This window comes from Clinocottus analis, unplaced genomic scaffold (genome assembly GCF_023055335.1).
Source record: "Clinocottus analis isolate CAN_PGR_092001 unplaced genomic scaffold, fCliAna1.0.p SCAF_17, whole genome shotgun sequence".
Taxonomy (NCBI): domain Eukaryota; kingdom Metazoa; phylum Chordata; class Actinopteri; order Perciformes; family Cottidae; genus Clinocottus; species Clinocottus analis.
This window is the reverse complement of record NW_027175898.1, coordinates 7,891,079-7,908,682: the sequence shown is the minus strand read 5'-3', so window position 1 is coordinate 7,908,682 and position 17,604 is coordinate 7,891,079. Positions and strand designations below refer to the sequence as shown.

At 39.9% G+C, this 17,604-nt stretch overlaps 1 protein-coding gene across 1 annotated transcript; it reads right to left on the bottom strand.

Annotated features, from left to right (window-relative positions):
• Nucleotides 1-12,636: 12,636 nt before the first annotated feature.
• six6a (SIX homeobox 6a) lies at nt 12,637-15,550 on the bottom strand. Its single transcript, XM_068580357.1, has 2 exons — nt 14,642-15,550; nt 12,637-13,477 (listed from the first exon to the last, which is right to left on the bottom strand). The coding sequence occupies exons 1-2, from the start codon at nt 15,211-15,213 to the stop codon at nt 13,312-13,314; spliced, it is 738 nt and encodes a 245-aa protein (XP_068436458.1). The 5' UTR covers nt 15,214-15,550; the 3' UTR covers nt 12,637-13,311.
• Nucleotides 15,551-17,604: the final 2,054 nt, after the last annotated feature.

Below are 17,604 nucleotides of genomic sequence, written 5' to 3'. Positions count from 1 at the left end.
CAAATGAAGGACAGCATCATATACATTACCTGATGAAAGAGGGATATTTTGTAATATGTTACAAGAGGAAAAGACAAAAGGACAAGATAAGACGTGTGTAATGTCTACGTTAGAGGACTTGTGTATAAAAAATGTGGCTGCAAGGAACAGGCTCATATAACAAACCAGCCCGTTCTCCTCCAGAGACAAAACCCAGCTCTGGTTGCTAAGAATCAGATATGTATATTTTTGGAGCCTGGAGAGAAAGATGATAGTGGCATTAGTCTCATATGTTTGGTCCGGAAAGTGAATTCAGTCTGGGATGTTTTTTGGGATACATTTGAGAGGACTGAACTGCCCTTTCTTAGTTAGTTACAGCCTTTAAAGTTACATCAAAACAGGTCTGTATCATATCCAAAACTACAATATGAAAATCTAACTGTAAATATGTCCTTGTTATGGGATGTATAGATGCCTGATGAAGGACCAATAAGAAAAGAATGTATCGAGAGGAAGACAACTGAAAGCAGGGGACAGGAGCAGTATGCTCCGATAAACTAGTATTGTTATTAGTTTATTATCATAAAAAGTACAAGTGCAAATATCCAATCCATAGCTGTCTTAAATTTTCCTCAAAGAAAATTGACACTTTAGAAAAGGAGTAATCATTTAATCACCAAACATTGTTGTTATTCAATACATTTCCTATTGTCAAAAAAACAACAATGAAAAAAACAAAACTGACAATGCGTTGGAGGTTTGTGTCTCTCAGCCCATTGGTTCTTTACTGAAGATGTAAATAATAGTTTAATTTCTTAAAAAGGTTGTACATTTCTCATAAATAGCTGGTCGCTGTATTTAGCCAAGGTTACTCAATCAGAAACAAATAGTGCTACTGAGGACTATTTTCAGCTGTGGTCTAATACACAACTGATGCTCTCAATGTATACTTCATAGCAGGTGCAGAAACATAACATAAAAAGACTAAAACCAACAATTAACTGATTACGTTCACAAGTAGTGAATTAATGAATTATCCACGGTGGAAAGTAATCCTTAAGAAAGGCACAATTTACTTCTGTTTGACCAAAAATGGATAAAAAACTACAGTACCCAGATGTTTTAGTAAATTACTTAACCTTTTTTTTAAGGAAAATATATTTGCAAGTTGCAAGTCTTCAGAAGGAACCAATGGGCTGAGAGTCACAGGCAGGGATGGAAAAGTAAAACATTATTGGTTTTGGTCTTTTCTTATTGCCGACAAAATGAAAAACATAAAATCACATAATTCTCATCTTTTTAAATTAATTTACCGACGTTAAAAAAATATGAAATACAAAATTCACAAAAAAGCATCTTAATTCAATATTTTCTCTTTCAGCCTTGGACATCTATTCTAATGTATCCAAACATCTGTTACTGAAAGTAAAACAGCCGTTTTAATCAGCCAGACATAACTAGAGCCATAATGACTGGGCTTGGTATCATATGATGGGCATAATTTCACAATAGGATTAATAATTGATAATTCTGCAGACTGTTATCACTATGCTGCTTGTTGTTCTGCTTCTGTGTCAAAAAAAGATCCACGAGTATAAACCCAGACACATCACTGAAGGGGCTTCTGGGGAGGGGCAGAGGTGGCAGACACAACAAGGGGAAGTGGTATGGGATACGGGATAATGAAATATACCTCACACTCCCAAAGGGCATCACCTCACCTATCCTGGGGCTCACAAATAGCTCAAGTAACCAAGCCCCCCTACTTCACACACACGATCCACACCCCCGCTGTGCCCAAACCACGCCGCAGCTATACGCTCCACCAGGACCCTGCAGCTACGTGCAGTTCCTACTTTATTTGTCTGCCGACGTTGGAGTGACAGCAGCCTGAATCTGAGCTGCCATCTCGCTCCCCTCGCCCTTCATCTTCACGCTGCAGAGGAGGAGGATAAAATACCCTTCTTGGTTTCCACACAGGAAAAAAAGGAAAAATTTTCAGGAAATGAAAGTAACACGATCCTCTGTGTGCCAAACGTCTCCCTGAGCAGGGACAAAAGGCCCAGAGAAAAGCTGCTGCCGGGCCTATTTTAGCCCGCAGATGATAGAAGAACAGGGAGGGAAACACAGAGGCAAGGGGAGAAGAGAAGGCATGAAATTAAGATGAGTGAGGGATTAGGAATTATTAGGATGCAGTGGGGGATGAACTAAAATTATTTCCTCAGACAGTGAAAGAGGAGGAGGCTGCTGCAGTGATGAAACTGGAGTGCTGCAGCCCTCTCTCACAGAGCCCCACATCCCACAGATATTCATGCACCAAGCAAAATAAACTTCCCATTCCGGCCCTGCAGTATGTTTTCCAGCGGGCCTCTCCTGAGAGAAAGCCTTCATGACTCCTTTTCCAGGGCTTATGGCTCAGTCAAGTGAATCCCAGACAAGGGCAGAAAGAGAGAAAGATCAGCGTGAACAAACACATTGTGACGACCCCGTTCAGATTTGTATTAATGAAGCAGGAAATCATACTTTCTGCTGTTTGGTGAGAGCACATTTTTCCCTAATAACTTGTGTGCCATGGCTGATCACCAGGGCATCCTGGCAGCATGAGGGAGGGGGAAATGCTCCGCTGGTCCTCTCAGTGCTGACTGGTGCATTTGCAGCATGGTGTCAGCGGCCGGTGGTAATTACCAGGCTCTCTCTGAGTTACCGCTACACCAATGTGCCACCGGCTCTGGTATGCCAGCTAAGCTCTGTTATTAGGCACAGAGCTGCCACTGGACAGTAGGCGCTACTTCAGCAGACACACAGTCCGCCTGTCCATCTATCCATCTGTCTCTTTGTCTGTCTATGTATCATCCATCCATGTAGTCAGTCTGCATGATGAATGATTGTTTTACTACTTACAAAGTATAGGCCGGAGTGCTAAATTAGTAGGATCTTTGTCCCATGTGAGAAACATGTTTATCATATGTGGCAGCTATAATTACTCACAGAAGAGTTGTCATCTGGCTCCAAATAAAAAAAGACTGAAATGTCTTTATCAAGCCTGCATTTTGAAACAGTTTGAAAAACATTTGTGTAAATCCACACACCCATCAAAGAAGGAGCAGAAAAGAGGAAGCCTTCTCATCATCCTCCAGCTGCTGCTGCCTGCAGAAAAACCTGGAGAGAAGAAGCATTACTTATCAGATCAGATATTTTACTTTGTTTCCCTTCATTTTAAGTATCAATATCTCAAAATTATGCCCATACGGGGAGATTTTAAACAGCCACATATAGAGATAACAAATAGCTATGGTTGAGTAAAGTAATCTTTCACTGGAATACTACTCAATAACATTCACAGAAAGATTTTTAAATCAGTATAGATTCAATTAAAATCTTTTTTTTCCCAGTTGCTTTGGCATACCTCTCAAATGATAATCATTATTCTCAAACACAGAGTGAAATTCTCTAATTCGTAGTTTCTCACAGTCTCTAATTCAAATGTTTAAAGTGGCAAACATCACAGTTGATACAAGTCTGACACTTTGGTTTTGTTTCATTCAGTCATAAAACAACCCAACACACAACAAACGCACCAGATTCAAGCCAACGTAAAACCAACGTAAAACATGAGCATACAGATAATAAACACGAATAAAAACACAAAAAGTTTAAATATCATATTTCCATCGTGATCCTGGTCTGTCCTTAATCACGACATCAACACAGACTGCAGCGCTCCTGTTACACTTCTGGGTGGAGATGCAGGTTACAGTCGATGCAGTATGACTCATGATACAACAGTATTTCATGGTATGTACAAAAGTAGGTGAAAGATAAATCAGAGAGCTTGTTTCATACAGTAATTGATTACAGTGACTTCTGATTGTTTTTATCTTTTTGCAGATTCTGAAAAAATGTATGAAAAGCTTAATGTATAAATATTACCTCCAAACATGTTGGTTCTGATCCGATTGTGGATATTATTTGAGCAATTGGAAAGTTACAGAGACAGAGGTTAAAAAAAAATATTAATAATTTATTCATCCGTCTGTTTTTATACAATATCTAAAATTGCTAAGGGGACAGGTTTGAACTAAAACTGCATGGTATGTGACATCATTACAATGGTATGTCCAGGGTATCACAAGTATGTCACGGTCAACTACAATAAATTACAAACAAAAGAACCTTGGGGGCTTGCAAATCTATCAATAAATGATATAAATACAAATATATTTGACTGCAGAATATAATATGATTAGAAAGCAAGGGAACAAAGCAATGCAATAACAAAAAGTATCAACTCTGAATCATTGAAAATATCATTTAGGGAAATGAAAAGGGGGAAACTAAGATATGAGTTGGTCAAATATTTCAGAAGAAGAGCAGTACTCGTGCACAGTGTGATGCATTATAACGTAATGTTGGTGGAGCCGGAGTTTGTCAGATGAGCAAGAGCTGATAATTAGACTGGCACCGTAGTTCAGTGACACTGAGACGATTTTTACTTTCTGAAGCTGCAGGAGACGCCACATGAAGGACAGACGAGGGTCTCTGCTTCACGCTCTCCGTCTCAGAGTTTGTCAAGTTTATAACTATAACTCAAGAGCATGACTGAGAAAGGCTCAAGGTGCTGAACTTAAACTTGGCGACAGCTGCAGAAACTGGAGACCAGAGAGTTTAAATATAGACCCGTTTAAAAATCCCAACTGGTGCCCTTGCCCTGCCTCAACGCTTTCTTACACATGTACGTTCACACCTTCCTCTCAGTAGTACTGTACGCTCATTTACACCTCCAAAGTTACTTGGGGTGTACCTGTAGTTTGTTTATGCACTGTCAAAAATGCATTTGAAGAGCTCCTTTTACAGTTAATGTTATTCCTAATGTAGGTTAACTATTCTCAAATTAAATGAAGCCTAAATGGAGGCCTGAAAAAAAAGCCCAAATCAAAAAACACATCCTCTGAAGGCTTAAGAGGAAATAAATAATAATGTCACACAGAGGACAATGGCTTGAGTCTGAAATTATTATTTGTTTTTCAACTATAAGTAGTCATTAAAGGCTATGTTTGCAATATGATGCTTTGCATTAATATGTTGATATATTGATATATGACAGAAGTGTAGAAAACCTGCTGCAGAACTGCTGAGTCGTTTCTTCTTCACGATGGATCTTGTCCACCATCTTGTGGTCAAAGGTTAGTCCTACATGTACAGACACGACAGTTGCAAGAGTTTATTTTCTTGATTCAAATAAACTTATCAAAGACAGCTTGCCTTGTATAAGTATATAATTCCATATGATGTTCATAGTTAGGTTTAATGGTAAAAAATAAAAAACACCCATAGAATACATTTTAAAAAAGGATTAATGAGATAAATTCAATTATGATAAGCATATAAAATAGCATAAGCATTAATCCCACAGCACTTATACAGTCATATTTTTAAGATTAATGAGGAGGAAAAAAATACTTTGAGGGCTTAAGGCCTTTCATAAAAATAAAACAAACAAGATGACACATTTGAAAGTCAAAAACAATTGTACAAAAGCTTTACTTTAAAAGGGGCAAACCATATAAATACTTGATGTGTGTAGTCAGTGTTTTAGTTTAGTAGTTAGAAGAAATGAATGCTGATGAATAAGTCACAGGGGGGAAAAGCATATTTTTGAATCACATTGCTCATATCTGGATCAAATAACAAGGAATTCTCTTTCGTTAGTCACCGTCTCCATCTAGTGGCCGAATAATGTACTTCACTCTCTGACCTAAGAAAACTTCTAAGCAATAATTGTCTTTCTTGGCATGCTAAGTAACATAAGAAATATTTTTTAATGGAAAGCATCAGTTTATAGAATATACATGAGTCCTTCCAATAGTAAAGTTAACACAACATCTGTTTAAGAGCCAGGCTCCCATGTGCAGCAATTCATTTTGGTATGTTTAAAGGTGCTCTGAGACTTGTTGCATAACTAGGCAAAAAAAAAACTTCTATGTTGTATTTCTGCTTTTCTGTATTGACATTTTTGTTCAAATTTTAGGATATACTTTCTCTTGCTCTAAAAGTCTCCTGCCTCTCGACACAGTCCTTGCCTTGCTGTAGGTCGTCTGACCTCTACAGCAGGACTGTATTCATCTAAGATAAGTCGCCCCACACACCAGGACTGGATCAAATTTCCATCTTACATTTAGTCACCAGCGCCTGATAAAACAAAGGCTCCTTGCAGCTCCAATAGCAGGCGCAGGATCCAGCCTGACATTAGTCCTCTTTGTGTGGGCAGAGCAGCCCGATGATGTGAACGCTGGCTGACTTCACATAATTGCCTCACATTGTCTGCATTGTATCTACTAACAAATACAGATTTGTAAGAGAAGTAGACGAGCCAAGGTTAGAGCGATGTATCGATTGATCGGAGCCTGCACGTGGTTTTAAAGCAGAACTAAACGGAGTCTATCGACGTTAAGAAAAGTATTACAGCGGTCTTGTGGAGGCACAATTTGAAGAACATAAGCCTATGTGAACATGTGGTTCAAAGTGATCAATACCTAGCCCTTCAATGTATGTAACCTCCTTACATGTAGAGCAATTAGTATAATAGTAATTGTAGTCTCCAAAGTGAGCCACAGTAAAGAGGCCTCATCATCTACTAAAAAGTGCAATGTGTAAAGTCTTGAATATAAGTGTGATATTAGTGTGATAACAATACAGAGGCTTATTATTTATGTGTTGTTACACAGTAGATTTGTCAAAGTAAATTTGACTTGAATTGGAAAAAAATGTACTACCAAAAAATATAACATTTGGCCCCAGTCTAAATACAATCTACTCTTGCATCAGAATTATGTATTAATATTAATTATGTATTAATTATGTATTTACTAGAATTGTATTCAACTCTATATACAATTGATTAAATATATAATTGTATTCAACTCTATATAACTCTTTATATAATTTGATTAAATTATATAATTGGATTCAGTTCATTCCAGTGAAGTGAGAACAAACGGAAACGGAAGTTAAGGAACCGGAGTGGGCGTGGTCACGCTGTTTTCCTCCAATTGATTTGGAGCTGAATATTTGCTCCTATTTACAGATGTAATTACGCTCCAAAATGATGAACTGTTACTCATTCAGAGGACAATAATAGGAAAAAAGACTCCTCTGTTTTTCCTGTGTGCACATGAGTAACCATATGAGGCACAATAACCACTTTAACATAATTTAGACTGATTGAATGTATCTATGAACACATATGTATGGTTTTTGAATGATTTTAATGTTCACACATACTTTTGGCTATGTAGTGTATAATTATGTATTTACTATGTTCAAATTGCTCTCAGAACTTGATCAATCTTTGAGAAGAAGCTCCGCGGGAGAGATAGACATGATTAAGCAGACAATACTGTACACAGGGTTGATTGCAAAGGTGAAACACTAACTTGGGATGTTACCCAGAAAACATCAATGATATGATCTGAAACCAAAATATTATGGAACTTTTTATTGAGCTGAACTGTCTCTGTCCATGGTTCTGAAAGTCTCCTGCAGGAAATCAGCATTCACTGAACCTGAAATATAACTTGTAAGGAGTATGGCTTCCTCAATTCATGTTGTATCTGGAGCTTGGGACGTGCATTGTGTCAAACTCCATCTTCAGGACAGCACCGACAGGACACCAGGAAGTCCCTCAGTATTGTTTCTGGACATTTTAAACCCCACATGGGGTGTTTGTTTTTCGTTTTTGACTGCTTTCTGTGACAGGCTTCTTTGTAACAGTGTTCAGACCAGCATCAAGGAGCTTTTACTGAAAGTATCACTGAACAGTTAAGGCTGAATCATTTATTAAATATGATGTGGATTTGTTTTTCTTGGCGTGTGGTTAAACTTCGTACAACAACACATACGTCTAATAGCTACAGGAAACATATCATCAATGAATTGTTCTCAGTATGTTTTGTTTAGGTTTCAATTCAACAGGTAAACCGGCTCGTGACTGGCCTGCTTGTGGAGTATACGGTCCAGCATAATATAACTTCTGCGGGTGACATGCATGAGGAAAGCTGCACACGTGTTTGCCACCAGGGGGCATCACTGGTCTGCGCTTTATTCTCTCGAGGGCAATTCAGTGAAGCCTGCAGAAGATGATGCAGCTACACGGACACACACACACACACAACACAACACAAATGAGATAGTTTCTTATTCTTCGAGAAGAAAACCTTTGTGATGGGAGGAGAAACATCAGCCGGCTAACAATAACGTAAGCAAGACCATAGAAATAGTTGTATTTCCAAGGGCGGGAAAAAGAGCGGTTTTCAAATGAATATTTTCATATAAATTCATGGCTTTTTGCACAATGAGCTGACAGAAAGAAAGAAAAAACACGCGTTTGATTTCTTTGGTCTACTGAACAAACTATTTTGATGGGGAGTTTCTTTCTTTTACTATTTTAAAGATCACGCAGTGAGTTCAGGTTTAACCTTGTAAACATCAAGTAATGGGGGTTAAAAATAATAGGTTGTTGGACGGGATGGAAAGCGCTTCGGTTTGAAAAGGGAGAGGGCAGAGAACAAAAGCCCTGCTGAAAAGGACAAGTTTCCCCTGCTGAGCGACCTCGACAACTTCAGCAGGCATGTTGAGAGAGTGAAATGTGACGGCGACAGTGTCACTGTGAGCCCGACACCGCTGCAGCGTTTCATCGCCATCACCATTGTATTATGTATTGTTGTTATTATTATTGCTATTATCACTATTACCATTATTATTATTATTAGCTGTGGGGAAGTTACAGGGTTGGAACATAAGTAAAAAAAAAAAAAAAAAAAGCAGTCGTATAAAAATACACTTCCTTAGAAATATAATGTCATTAAAAACTGGACATTTAAATAAAGGACCAAAAGTAAACATATTATGAAGAATGACCCCTTTCATTGTATTTTACATTGCTGCATATGTTGCAGCTATAAAAGTGATTACTGTCAGGTAATCTATAATAATACATCATAATTTATCACTTCATTATACACTATGGTCACTGCAACTGAACAATAATACATTACAGCCCAATACAACGCTTATAATGTTCTGTCTTTGAAAATATATCGGTCAAATTATGTTTTATTGAGGTTATTAAGGTGGTGTTGCTACATTAAAGAGGTGTGCAGAATAATAGGAACAGTTCTCAATACAATGCAGTCGAGAACAGCATCTCTATGAATGAAACTAATAAAACCTCTATGAGAGTTTTAACATATGAACATTATGGGCATCATAAAAACAGGCTTTATGGCAGAACAGTTGTTTTGGGATTGTGTACCTCATTTTGAGATTATTGATACAACATCCACTCAGTGACCAGTTGATAAACTGGTCACTGAGTGGATGTTGTATCAATAATCTCAAAATACAAAGTAACTAGTAACAAACCACACCGGATAAATGTTTATTTTTTAATTTTCATAAAATTGCACTTAAGGGCAGTGCTTGTGTAAATGAAGTTAGATCCCACCAGAAGGACCTGCCTACTGGATCTACAGAGCATCATCACACACAGATGGAGAACATCTACTTCCAGATGAATCAAATCACTCCGGCTGGCGTTCAGAGAAGATGTTTTTCATACTGGGCTGGTCCAGATGAGGTGCAACGATATTAAGACATTGAGCAGATGCATTTTCTAACTGGTATATCGGACAAACTTTTGTTTCCAGTTGTCTGTTATTACATTACTATGCAGACCGGAAGTCAAGTACCAACACAAGTTGTTTTAACAGCCAACCATCAGGATGCAGGACGTTCAAATGTATTCAGTCAGGGGGTGGTGCATTTTCTTTAGTGTTTTCTTATTGTGTTCATCGGTTATAAAACGAGTGTTTTATATCAATTGAGTTGTGCTTTATGCCATATTTGATTTTAGGCAGGCAGAAAGGTGCTGGAGGCACCAGGTTGTCCGGGGAAGAGACAGTCAAGGTTGGTCCTTCAGCTGCTTTCAACATTATTTTTATTGTTCTGCTGATCGTCTCGTCGTGATTGGAAACTAATGGAATTTGCAATATATCAATATAACAGTGGCAGGACGGATATAAAAAACAGGGGAGAAAAAATACAGAGCTGCGGGAAAAAAAAACGTTTCTATAACATGTCGTGTCTGTGACCTTCGTTCTGTTCTTTTCTATATTGGTAATAAAAGGCTGCACTGTGTGTCACAGACGTTTAAATGCCTCTCTTCTGGTGAGAGACTCTGCCCTGTGGGACTCCTCGGGTCTCTGTATACAAGAATATAAACACTTCAATAACTTGTACCATCATTGAGTATGGAAGGTTTTAGCGATCAATATATGCCTATTTGTGTATTTTTATTTAATCGTATTTGTTTTACATTAGGCTATTCTTATATAATTTTATGAAGCATCTCCAAAGCAGTTTCCATTTGATAACAATACATTACAATTACCATTATCATGTTATTATCATTATTATTATCATCATCATTTTTATTATAAATAAAACTGTTATTGGTACTACGACCAATATTCGTATAATATATATTTATTCTGGTACACATTTTGTGATCAAATAAAGTAGCTAAAACAGTCTGAGTTTTTATTACAAATTAATATTTATAATATGCGGTCCAATCAGTGGCTAATAAAGACCATCTGCAGATATATCGCCCAGCTTAGGCTGTCATGTCTCTGCAGTCATTTATCCGGAAAAAAACTATCGCAATTCAGAGTGTGAACACTGAACGACGGTGACAGATGCAAAAAAAAACAGACGTATAGTCAAGGCTGCAGCCGCCATTCAACACATCCAAAGCTGAAAGAGATATGCAAGTTATTCTCACTTATCCACTGAGAACCCTTAACTTGTCAAAATACTCTGAAGCTGAAATAGACTACTTGGTGAAGTTGCCCAGCAGATAGATAAGATGAAATGTTTTCTCTCCAATGCCGAGATCAAGTTGGAACGAACATTCAGCCATCTATTAATTTACTGAAGCATGCTGCGCCTATGAGCAGGCCACTACAAGCCGGAAAACAATCAACTGGTAATTAAATCCTTTTAATAGGCCAAGCCATAAGCTCAAACTGTAGCGCGCGTGCGCGCGCACACACACACGCACACACACGCACACACACACACACACACACGCGCGCGCGCGCACACACACACACACACACACACAAGAGAAGTTGTGATTTCCGTGCCCCAGTCCACCCTCACAGGAGTCTTTTCTTTGGAGAGGGACCCGCGGTCGCTTCCCTTTACAAAACAGCAGCAGGGCCCCTTTTGTCCGAGCAGGGACCCCAGACCCATCATTAGCACTGATTACCGCTGACCAGTTTGACAACCTTATTGACTGCGAGAAAGACTTTTTCATCTAGTCCCCCGGTCGTCCTTATTTTCAATAGAAACGGAAATATTCAGCCATTTTGTCCCCGTGGTTTGAAAGAGAAGCAGCAAAAATAAAAAATAAAAAGACCTCCTCCTCCTCCTCCCCCTCCTCTTCCTCCTCCCATTTATTTCCCTTCACTTGTTTCCTCTCTCTCTCCATACAGATTTAGCTTCTGTGTTCAAGCTGAAAGGCTTTTGTCTGTCTCAGAAGTTACTGTAGCCTAATTAATAGCAAATTGGACCAAACAGGTGTCTGTCCCATCAGTTGGAAAAGTTCAACTTTAACTTCTGGTTTAGTCCTTAAAGGCTTTGTTGCTCGGCACATTGAGACTTCAGAGTATTTGTTCTGTTATATATAAAAAAGTATATTTATAGTCCAGTAGAAATGTTTAGTAATATGCTGCGCAGGTAGATATATTTTACAGACATTGTTTTCAACCTTGAGAATAATTAAAATTGTCAGCTTGGAAGGATGCAGACATACGAAACAAACTAATAGTCTGCGATATTATATACATATCCTTCCACAGAAAAAAGTATAAATAGAGTATATTTACCTCACTAGAGGAAAAATATAGTTGTAATAATGTGATGATTCGTTGTGAGTGAACATGCAGACTAACTGATGAAGGAAAGGCTGTAGCTAAAAGCAGCACATAAACAAGTAGTCAATAAAAATGGCAAAACAAAAAAAGGCAACAAAAAAATGCCATTTTGTCCAAACAGATATATGGGTATACATTAACAATAATACTATGGGTGTGCAATAATGCTCCACACATCATCACAATGATTTAGCCATAAGAAATCTGTCGTGGTTCATTTGCACCAAGCATGGCCTGCTGAATCAAAGCCTGTCTTGGGGAAATGGACACTTGCAGAGAGCTGAGAAGCTCGTGTCTGCACGGACAGAACAAGGTCCATTTCTACAATCCGCTGTGTTTTGATCTCCATGATCTCTCTCGCAGATCATCCGGGTTAGCGAGTCGGCCTCTCGGTGACCTCTCGCTGTCATCCTGCATTACACGACGCAAAGCATGTTGGCCAATTAGGCCTCGCTCTAAAAGGTGTCAGGGAATATAGCACCGTGGTGTTATAATAAGTCAAAAGTCTCTCTTTATGAAAACATCCAAGAGGATTGTTTTATATATCAAAATGTTAATATTTAACAATTGTATTCATGTCTGTCTTTTTTGTTTTCCCCAAACAGCAATAAAAAAATAAGACTAAACGTTATTCTCTCTTGATCAACAATTATTTTATTAAGTTATCTTTACTTTTTTTCTTTTACTGAAACACATTTTTCACTAAAGCGCGCATGCTCAACAGGTTCACCTGTGTACAAGGTAAGTATTAAAAACACCAAGCAAATGAATATGAAATTCGAAGAGACAGAGCAGATCTTTTTTAAATAGGCAAATAAACATTATTTATAAAACTTTGAAAGTAAAGTAAAAATATCACAGTTCTTTTTCAACATGAAATACCCACAGAGAACAGCAGGTTAGGCGCTCGAATGCCTTCGTCCCCCCTTTTTTTGTATTTTTTTTTTTCTTCTTCTTTTTACTTTTCATCTCGGGGCGTTGGTTTATTAGTCCGTCAAATATGTTTCGTCCATATTAAGTTCAGTTATCCACACGTGGGTAAAACGCAAACAAAAAATGTAGGCCTAAAAGGAAAAGGACGGGCAGTCCGCCGCAGATCACAGATCCCCTCATGTTTTGGCAGCCGTCAGATATCAGTTCGTGTGTGTGTGTGTGTGTGTGTGTGTGTGTGTGTGTGTGTGCGTGTGTGTGTGTGTGTGTGTGTGTGTGTGTGTGTACGCGCGTGTGTGTTTGTGTGCGTGTGTTTTGTACTCAACGCAGGCACTAGGACTTGTTTTTATCGGATTGTCTTTCACTCCTATCCCCCTTTAATTCATCAACGCCGTCGATCTGCCCGTCAGATGTCACATTCACTGTCGCTGGAGGTGATGGAGATGGCCGAGGCGGCTGCTTTGCTGGACAGACTGGCCTCCGGGCTGGAGGAGTTCCCCAGGCGGTCCACGGTGCCGTCCTCGTCCGCCAGGGAGCGAACCGAGCCGCCGGACAGGACCTGCTGCTGGAGCCTGCATGGGCAGAGGACACGAGGCAGGGCGTCACGAACACACGTCTGCTGTGCACAGTTTATCTTTTTCAAGTATATATATATTTTTTTTTTTAAATACGTGTTTTCTTCCTTTCTGAAAAACAATTTTTAATACACAAATGGAGGGAAATATTTATTTAGGCTGATCTTTAACTGAGGGGTCTTTTCTATATATTTACGTAAGGCTAATTTAATTCTGTGTGTTATTTTAGGTTTAGAACAAATACATCCTGAAACAAAAATGAATTAGATCGATGGTCCGTTAGCTTATTGTTCCCCTTTGACTTTAATAAAACATACAATATGGAATTATATTATGTACAATTCCATTGTTGTGGGGCTAATAGTAATAAATAGTCCTTGTACAAACAAAGAGCACTTAACAAGTATTATTGTGCAGGCGAGATCGGTTATTTATAATAGGCTTAAACACGATAATTACATAGTATTTTGTCATTTCACGAACAGCTCACAAATTAATTACATTCACTATGAACTGAAATGTTTTGGCTGTTTTGGCTGCATTAAATAAATAAATATGACCAATACAGCAGTGTGACCTCGACACACTGCAATAGGCCTTTTCACAAATGCACTATAAACTGATATTGGAAACTTGCATATGGTCAATTAAAATAAATAACAAATATTAGATTATCATTACACCAAAACATAACATGTGACTGTTTAGCTTACTCGTCATGTTAGCCGAAACAGTGTTCTGGAGCATTGTGTTAACATTATTCATAATAAATAAAGTAAAAGCATTTATCCAGAGGTTTGCTCTCCCAATAATCTAAAATTATATGGGAAATCGTTATTTTTTATTGTAACAACTGCTGTCAATTTTGGCCATTTAAAACCCGTTAAACTATAACGTCATGACAGACAATGTGAGCAATATTAATTGCAATACAGAAGGCAATTTTAGGATTATACAACAATTCAGAATCTAATATCGGGAGAAATAAAAGAACTGAGGTGCTACGGTTTGTTTCGCTATAAATCAAACTGAAAGACATTAAATACCATGATGCACACGTCGAGCCCGGATGCATGTGTTTTTCTCTCTTTCCAATAGCAAAATACTTTGTTTTGTGTTGCAGCTATCGCGATCAGAACCCCTTGGAGAGATGCTCCTCACCTGTTCTTCGCAGCCGCTGCTCTGTCTCTTTGTCTGCGGTTTTTGAACCAGTTTCCTACTTGTGTGGGTGTAAGTCCTGTAGCCTGTGCAAGCTCCCTCTTTTTACTGGGATTCGGGTAGGGATCCTGCAAATACCATTCTCTTAACAAGTGCCGGGTTCTCTCCTTGAAGCAGTGGGTTTTCTGCTCTCCATCCCATATGGTTCTGGGTAGGGGGAACTTCTTCCGCACCCTGTACTTGTCCACCGGCCCCAGCGGGCGTCCCCGCAGCTTCTCCGCCTCCTGGTAGTGCGCTTCGAGCCACAGCGCCTGCAGCTTCGTGTGCGACTCTTTGGTGAACTTGTGGTTCTCCAGGATGTGGTAGAGTTCACGGAAATTGCCGGTGTGGAAGGCGACGACCGCCCGGGCCCTCAACACCGACTCGTTCTTGTTGAGGACCTCGCAGGCCGCCGGCGCGACGGGCAGCGACCAGAGGAAGCGGCCGAGGCGCTCGACGTCCCCGCTCTCCTCCAGAGTCTCGCAGACCCCGGCGACCTGCTGGGGGCTGAAATTCAAGATGGGCAGCTGAAACATGGAGGCTTCTCCTGTGCTTCCCTCTCCCCCTCCTTTCTCCCCTCTCTCTCTCTCTCTCCTCCGTGTCGAGTCCTCGTGCTTCTGCCTTCCGCGCGCCGAAGCAGTCCAAGACGAGGCAATCCCAAAGTTACGCCGAACCAATCGCCTGACCAGCCCTGAAAGACGCAAACGCCAAACGCCGCGGAGGAGGACCGATGCTGAGCGGGGGCCCGGCTACCGCATCCTCAGGCTGGGCAAACTTGGCAGGCAAAGGGGCTGGAAAGGTGCGAGCAAATTAAAGCCGGAGCCGAGATGTATTTTTCAAGGCAGGCTGGGATTGAAAGTACGAAAGAATTAAAACCGGTGCCGAGATGTATTTTTTAAGGGGGGAGAAAAAGACAGTCGAGCCCCCTCCGATGATTTCCTATTGGACTTGGCAGATTGGCTGCCCGGTTGCCATGGATGCACGTCAATCACTGTCAAGTTCGACCAATCAGGCGGAAAGGAGCTCTCAGCACCTCCCTTTTCAAAAATAATATAAACATTTTGACCTTTTTGCTTCGCGTCTTCAAACGTTTAACTGCCCCGTCGTGCTTTCCAAACACACTCTGCCTTTGTGTTAAAGAAAGACTCTTCAGTCCATGTAGTCAAGTGTCAAAGCAGCAAACACGCTCAGCTCAGTCTCCCTTCACAACTCTTGAAACGGGCTATAGGGTACACAGCGAAAAGGCACATCCCGTATCTGCCCTGCACTAAAACTCAATTTAATATTTTATAATTCTCAACTGTGTAATATTTATGTGTATTAAGAGTGGGCTATTAAATTGTGGCGTTTATGGTGACCTCGCTTATAGGCTTTCTATTAATCTACAACCATTTAGGCTTATACAGAATATCCCTATACCATAAGCCCACATGGCTAAATGTTCATAAGCAGTTTCAATGTATGTCTTCGTTTTAAAATAAGATGACCCTCCAGTTCGTTATGTTATAATAATATCCTAAGGCTTATATTGATGCTGATTTGTAGAAAATCATTAAAAAGGGTCAATGTGGGCTTTATTTTAACAGGGCTGCGAATTTAAAGCCAACTCACTTTCGCAACCTTGACCAGATTTAGTAGAGGCTTCTTGCATTTTTCAACCTTACAAAAGTGCAAATTGATTAACTGTAATAAATGATATCGGAGCCTAAATTATGCAGAAGCGTGCTCTTTTATGTGCATGGAGGAAGAATAAATGCTCTTTTTGAAAACACATTGATTACTGTCATATTGGTAGCTGTGTGTGTGTGCGTGCGTGGGTGCGTGTGTGTGCGTGGGTGCGTGTGTGTGTGTGCGTGGGTGTGTGTGTGTGTGTGTGCGTGTGTGTGCGTGTGTGTGCGCGATGGTGATCCCAGCAGACTGGAGCTCATACAGTTGCTTATATCCTTTATTTACAGTATGCTCGTATCATGCCGACAGCAGAGAGGCTGCCTCTGTGATGGCTGCGAGACCTAGCAGGGAATAAACGTGATAGTTGTTTATATAGGATTATCGTGGCCCTGCCAGGCTACTCGGCTTTAGTATCAGACACACTCCGTTTTGTGCACAGGCTGATTTAGTAAATAAGAGGGCAGATAGATAGCGCAGATGGTTTGAAGTGTCGGGTCAGATTATTTCATGGCTGGATACAGTAGTAAAGTTCATTCTGACGGAAAAGCCCGACATTATTTTCACGGATCCCCCCCGCCCCCCCTCTCTCTCCTTCTCTCTCTCTCTCTCTCTCTCTCTCTCTCTCTCTCTCTCTCTCTCTCTCTCTCTCTCTCTCTCTCTCTCTCTCTCTCATGCACGCGCCACAGACTCAAGCTGAAGCCCCTTCGGGCTCTTTTTGCATGAATTATAGACTCTTGATGCAGGGTTATGAAATGCCTTCTGCACAGGAAGCTGCTCCATCGCTTGCTGGTTTACTGGAGACAGCATCATTATAATATATATATTTTTAAAAGAGCATAATAATTAATAATTTGCATATACGTCTTCACGATGATGTCTGTCCGCCTTGACAAATAATGCCACATTATCTTGAACATTTCCATTTTATAGCAGATAAAGCGGCAACAATAAACAATTAATGAGCAGATCAAGATGATTCGGTGTTGTCTTCTTTTTGCCATATTCTCACACCAACCGGTAAATATCAGTAAATAAAGGATAAGACCTCCGATGCAGCAGTGGAAGTAAATCCGAGGGCGACAGACAAGGTGCTGGTCTGAAATATTTAGATGCTTGTAAATATTTCAACCCTGCAGGCTGCCTGTCCCAAACTAAATTTACAAGGAGTGCAATACTTTTTCCAGGAAGCGCACATCAATAAAATATAGACGAGTTTTGGATCTCTTAAACGGAAGGCTGGAAATAACAATTGTAGACTA

Excerpts from the sequence above, each read along its gene's own strand:
- six6a (XM_068580357.1), bottom strand. The coding sequence starts at position 15,213 with ATGTTTCAGCTGCCCATCTTGAATTTCAGCCCCCAGCAGGTCGCCGGG. Across the intron at positions 13,478-14,641 it reads GCAGCGGCTGCGAAGAACAG|GCTCCAGCAGCAGGTCCTGT; the intron begins GTGAGGAGCATC and ends CTGCCCATGCAG.